We start from the raw sequence: 6,647 nt of genomic DNA on the forward strand, positions 1-6,647 counted from the left end.
ACACCTGCGACACCTCAAACCCCACACGCTGCTGTCTCCTCAGTAAAGTGAAACGGGCTCTGGAGCAGCAGGGCACGAAGCATCTCAGAGCAGCCATCTTTAAACTCGGCGACCCGGACCGCTGCCACCCCCACTGCCACCCCCACTGCCACCCCCACTGCCGTCACTACGAGTCACTCATCCTCCTGGCCGATTTAGAATTCGGGCTAGAGAGAGGATAAAAAGTCACAGAATGACTAAGGAAATGGTCGTCTTTTTCTTATTTTACAAGCTGCTTCTGTCCCGTTGATAAATTTCAACCAAATGTGTCCTAAACTACTTCCTCCAGGTGCAGAGCCAGTGCGAGCACATGGCTGGCGACACGTGGGGCGCGTCCAAAAAACCCAGAGAAGGCGAGCGCTCGCCCCAGCGTGAAGGCCACCGAGGACCCGCCGCCCCGGGCACCACAGGAAGATGAGCAGCACTGCCTCTGGCACCCAGGAGGTGACGTGCTGGCAGCGGGGCCACGGACACAGGCTGGTGACGACGGCACGTTACTGACCGCACCACGTCCTGAGCTCCATTCAAAACCACAAAGCCACGGACGCGGACTTTCTTTCTCAGAAATGAGTTCTAACTGAAAAAAATTATTTAGCCTAGGTGTGGAGTATTAATTTATGTGCTATTTAGTAAAAAAATACTTACCTGTGGACTTCTAGTGCAGATGTTTCTTTAGAACTTTGAGAATTTAAGATCTTCTCAATCTTCTCAACTGATCGAATAACTTGTATAAGCCTCAACACGCACATCTAGAAAAATTACAAGCAAGAAAGTCATCGTGGTTTTTAATATGAATTATTTTACTTCTCCATGCTAAATGGAGGAAAATACAGAGCCAAAGTCGGCTCAGAATGTCCGGAGCATCCCACATTTTGAGTATCGACACAACACCGAATCCTCGAAACACGGATCTTAATTTTGGCTTTCTTGAACAAGCATGTTCCAATGTCTATTGCAAGTTTATAGTTCAAAAAAGAACTGAGTTTTGTTTTCTCATATCCCGTGCTCTTATCCCTTCTTCCTGTTCCCATCTTACATCTATTCACTCTTAACTCTTTCTCACGTCTTAATGTGTCGACTCATCAAAGACATTATTACACTACACATAGCATCAAAGAGGTTGAGGGACGTTATAAAAACACTCGTCTGTAAAAGAACGAAAAGAGACAAGGTCATTCGCAAAACAGTTACTGAGCACCCACTGCGAGCGGGCCGTTCTGCCAGACAGTGGGACCCGAGCGAATGAAACCACCAACATTCCCTGCTCCATGAAGCTCACGGTCCTTTCCAGAGATGCACTCCATTCTCGAAATCTTTAGACAAAAGCTGAGAGAAGCTCCAAAGAATTAAACAGAAGGTCTCTAAAACAGGCATCTCTCTCCGGACATTTTGAAAAACATGCTAATAAATACATTGGGAAAACACTGGATAGAGCACCAGGCAGAGTCCGAAGTGCTGAATCCTAACTCCAGCTCTGCCCTCACGTCCTGACGATTAGACACGGAATCGGAAATGAAATGGAAACACAGGACCACGGAGAGTGAAGGCGGCGCGTGAAGGGTGGACACGCCGCTCCTCTAAAGCGGCAAGGCCGCAGGACGCTGAGCGGAGCTCGAGAAAGCCACCTGCTCGCCGCTCTCTCAAACAGGGACAGCCGCTTTACGGGGCTGCTGAACCCGTCCACGCCTATTAAACCGCCAAGTGCTTCCCAGTGTCAGTTATTACTATTTCTTATTCCGGAAAAAAAGGAGGGAGTTTAATTTTCTGTCCACTGGGGTATCTCTAAAATTCCGTCTGACTTCAAATAGATGACATGGCATCATAATGCATAAATACACATGCAGATGAGCTTTTGGGGAAAACAGTTTCGCGGTCCTGGAAAGCACGAGCAGACACGGGGAGAGAGGGCTTTCAGCTGACCTTCGGCGTGAGAAATCCACGGTTTCCTTTAAAAACAGTGCTACCATGAAAAAATTGAAGCACAAGGATGATATACGATTTCCTTTGTCTTTTTAAAAAAATTACCCTGCCCCGCCCCTCTGATCGACAACTCGGATCCGACCAGGAGTGAGGAGACGCTGGCCGGCGCTGGCCCGGCGCCCCCCTGCCCCGCTCGGCTACCGGTCCTCGGAGATGAGACACCCACGTCCCCCCCCCCGCAGAGGGCCAAGAGTACCCAGACCACGCGCACGGACGTGCCTAACCCCCGGGGCTGGCACGGGCCACGTTTACCTTCTTTTCTCTGATGTCCTCCTGTTTAGATATCCGCTCGTCTACTGCCCGGATCCCCTCACTGACGGACGCCCTGAGACTCTGGGAAGGAATGAAGAAAACGTGTTCTAGAAACAGCACTGTGACATTTACACATTTAACTCGATTCCGTGCAACGGAATTAAATTTGCATATTTAACTCAATTCCAGTGTCTACAGGCCAGTACTATGCAGATACTGACAAAAACACGAAGTATCAGACACAATTCTGTTGATTTCAGGCAAAATGACAGAGAAAGCCACAGTCAATGGGATTGGTGGCCAAATGAATCCTACTATAGACACAGCGAATGTCAGAGGGCCCAGGACAGAGACAGGGCGTCTGGGTCCCAGGGCAGAGGGGTGGGCAGAGGGCAGGGGGCTTGAGTTCAACTCCCACACTTGCGTCGGCTGTCGAGGGAGGAGGGGAATCATGGGAAGACAAAGGCAGGACGACAGGACTGAGTGGGCAGAGCGAGGCGGGGAGGCGCGCCCCCAGGGACAGCGGGCTTCAGGAATTAAAAGGGGGGCCGATTACGAGGGCCGTGCTCAGATCGGCCTTGGGCCCGTTTCTGTGCATTCTGCAGAACTAGGAACTTTAAGTGCTGACATGTCATGGCAGAACGTTGTCTGGGGAACATCAGGACTCAGGAAGTGAGGGACAAAATGGCAGGGAGGGAGGGGCCGCGGGTGCAGAAACCTGTCTAGTGTCACCAGGAATTAGGGCCAAACTGAAGGCGAGGGAAACAGCTAGAACAAACCGGACAAATCAGAGAAGTGCTGCAGAGGCGAGGCCACGCCTTCGACAGACCCCGAACTGCCTACTGACTGCCAGCCACGCGGACGGTGAACGAGAGACGCGCCCGTGTCCCTCCGCGATCGCGGGGTCTCGCAGCGGCTTCACGAGCCAAGCTCGCACACAGGGAAGGGCCGGGGCCAGCAGGGGAGGGCTGGCCACAAACACGGCTGCGGCCGAAGGGAGCGGGCACGGCGCTGCGGTGGCAAGGCGGACCAGGGCCTGGCTGCAAGGGCCGTGGCCAGGGTCCGGACAGAGTCAGCAGAGTAGGTAGGTCTACACCACGCAGGGAGGTGGCTCAGAGAGCCGACTGGAAGGCCAACGATGGCCGAGGCTCAGGAAACGCACGGCTGGGAGCATGCGGGGCCGGTGTGGGGCCGGTGCAAGGCCGGGGTGCGGGGCCATGAAGAACCTTTCTCGTCCACCCCAAGCAAACGTGCTTGTTGTTGAAGCTTTTGCGAAAGCCACACAAGACAGAAACATTCAAACGTGTTTGCCAGTTCCAGGCAGAGCTCCAGACTCAGCCTTTTATGACTGCTGTCCTGCCCGGCCCCCAGGGCACTGCCAGCTCCATCCGCCACTCCGTCTCCAGTGATGCAGCGAGAGCCACCCACGTGCAGGTACTGTCGTGGGGGCTTGGGGCACAGGGCCACTCACGTGGTCTGGAGGTGACACCCAGGGAATGACAGTGTCAGCACCAGGGTTAGAGCCTAGGGTGCCTGGAAGTCGGGGCGCCTGACACAGACTGGGGTCGGGGGGCGGGGAGCAGTTTTCTGCTGGAAGTGACGCCAAACCCCCCCTCCCTGTTCATCCAAAGGCTTCGAGGTCGGGGTCCTGTCCCACCTCCAAGACTTTCTCAGAGGAACGTCAAAATGTAGCGCTCCTTGGGTACCCCGTCACATTACATCATCCTTTACTATCTTATTTAACCCCTTGAGACCAGACTGGATGCCTGACCACCTGTCAACACTGTCGGAGAAATACCTGTAAAATGGCGATCAATTTAAAAAAAAAAAAAAAAAAAAAAAAAAAAACAAAAAAGACGTGAGCCAGTTGTAAGCTGGAGACCGCAGGGGAGGTGGCATTAACGAGTTAAATTTTAAAACAGCTCCTTCCCCTCTCTTGACGTTTTAAAGTGGTCTATTCAGAGGATCTGTCTTCAAACTGAACACATTCAGGCTGCAGTGCCACGGTTACGGCCGATGACAGGGATCCCCGGGGAGGCAGCCGAGCACCGCGAGCTTCAGGGTGGCCTGTGCGACACGCGGAGGGACTTACCAGGACCTCTTCCCGCAGCTGTCCCAAAGGCACGGAGAGCTGGCTGAGGGCTTTGTCCACACCGACCTAAAGGCAAAAGCATGTGGGCACAGACAGGTGACAACCAGGACTGATGGTGAGGACAGCGGCGGCCGACGCGGGACTGGACGCCAGTCACTCATCCGCACAACCACACGCTCACTGCCCGGCAACTAACTGTCACAGAAATGCTGGACACGAACAAGACTTGTCTGCCAGCATGAAAACAAGCATTTCTAGGTGGCTGTCACCAACCACCAGCGGCTCGTTATAAACCCTTCTCACAGTTCCATAAAACCCAGCCTTGTACAGAGCAGGACGGGCCCGGACATCAGCCCAGGCGCCCCCGGAGCTTGTCCTCGTAATGGCTGGATTGGCGAGAGGTCACAGAGCCCACCTAGCGACTGCCAGAAGCCACCACCCTTACGACCCTGTGCTGTGCACTGTTTCTTAGTGAGTGATTCAAAAGCAGTCGAGCTAGAACAGTCCTGAACGAGCGAACACGTGTGCCAAGGACGCCCGCTGCTTCCAGCGGGGAGCGAGGCGGGCAATCCCTTCGAGTCTCCCAACCGCCCGGCACGCGGGGAAGCGACGCGGGGGCGCGGCGCGGGTTACCAGGTTGGTGGAGAGGTTGACGAAGTCCGCGTAGTCCTGGTTGATGAGCTCCACCATGGCCGTTTTGAGGAGCCGGTAGTAGAGCTCCAGGTCCTCCCTCAGCTCTTCCAGCTGCACGCGCTTCCTGCAGTCGGACACGAAGCGGTCGACGTCGAAGTCGTCCTGGGAATCAAGGAAAAGCAGAAGCTGTCGCAGTGGCGCCACGTTGTACACACAAAAGTAACACGGAGAAGGCAAACGGGAGAAATGCCGCTCCGAGCCTCGCAGGCCTGGCCACTGGGGGCAAAGCGCCTGTCGCCACGCCTGTCACCACGCCTGCGCGGCCCCCGCGGCCTAAACCCGCACGCAGTCCATGCTTTCGGCTGCACGTGTTAAACAGGCTCTTCTCAAAACAGAAACAGCTTTTCCCCTTAACTCTGAAAGTAACAAACATCCAACACAAAACTTCCAACTAACAAAAGAGTAACCGCCCAACGGGGAGTGAAAACTCACCCGCACTCGGACGCTCTGCAGGTGAAGCGCCGTTGACGTTTTTCCCACTGTTTGTTCCCCGCTGTGACTCACAGCCTTCCGGACTTTTTCTTTCTGGGCTGTTTATCACGAAAATCACTTTTACAACATGGAGATGTAACTGACATCCGGCATTGCCTGAGTTCGGCTGTGCTACACGACCCACCGCTTGTATGTACTGTGAAAGGGTCGCCGCAGTAAGTCTAGCATCCGTCACGACGAAGATTTTTTTTTTTTTGATTAGAGCTTCTAAGATTTACTCTTAGCAACTCTCAAATACATAGCCATAAGGACTATCGAGAGAACATCTGAAGTCGCCTCCTGTGACCGGTCAGCTCCAACGCAACAGACACGACCACATAATTTCCCGCTTTAAACCTGAGCGTAAGTCCAAAATGAACACTGCACGGCACGACGCCCTCGGTGTAGGAACGAGGCCCAGTACAACCTGCAACCCGGCCCCATCCGCCTTCCCAGCCTCGTGCCTGGCCGTTCCACACGCGACCACGGTGTGCTCAGGGCAGTTTCAGCATGCACATGCTTCCTGTCGCCATGCTCAAGAGCCCAAGCTTACCTGCCACTGCACCGTCATGTCTAGACCGCGGGCTGGCACACGGGTAATCGATGAATGTTTATTAAATGAACGACTGCCCTACCAGGCCCTCGTCTGGTCTGGCAGACTAATGACACCGTTTTCGATCAACTGACTGGACTTCAAAGAGTGTCAACGCTCCTCACGCAAGCCCCAAGTTCCTGAACTGTCCCACAGGTGAAAAAACTCTACGACGTGTGTTGAATGAGACACAGACGTAGAAATGCAACCCGATCGCAAGCTCTCCACCCATCCTTTCTGCCACGGAACTAGAACTGAGAAAACACCTCTTCGAAGGAAATACACATTGCAGTCAACCTTTCTCTCCAGACCCCACCTAGAAAATCAATCACGTTCTATGTGGAACAGTTGTTCTACGTATTTTGCTTCTATAGATGAAGTGGTCACATTTATTGACACTACAAATCATATGGCATGTTTAGGAGTTTAAGAGCCAGGAAAAGATACGAAATCAATACATTCCAGCCACTTCCCCAGGCTGCCCGCTCCCTATCTCTAAGTTCTAGTGTAGAACGCATATTCTGAGAT

At 53.4% G+C, this 6,647-nt stretch overlaps 1 protein-coding gene across 1 annotated transcript in view; it reads right to left on the minus strand.

Annotated features, from left to right (window-relative positions):
• The window catches only part of COG2 (component of oligomeric golgi complex 2), a 30,030-nt gene that overhangs the window by 16,724 nt on the left and 6,659 nt on the right, over positions 1–6,647 (minus strand). The window contains exons 5-7 of the mRNA XM_023523786.1: positions 4,364–4,429; positions 2,272–2,352; positions 685–788 (exon numbers count right to left, since the gene is read on the minus strand). Of these exons, the coding sequence (XP_023379554.1) occupies positions 685–788; positions 2,272–2,352; positions 4,364–4,429 (251 nt within the window). The remainder of the gene's footprint in view (positions 1–684; positions 789–2,271; positions 2,353–4,363; positions 4,430–6,647) is intronic.

This window comes from Pteropus vampyrus, unplaced genomic scaffold (assembly GCF_000151845.1).
Source record: "Pteropus vampyrus isolate Shadow unplaced genomic scaffold, Pvam_2.0 Scaffold412, whole genome shotgun sequence".
Lineage (NCBI taxonomy): Eukaryota > Metazoa > Chordata > Mammalia > Chiroptera > Pteropodidae > Pteropus > Pteropus vampyrus.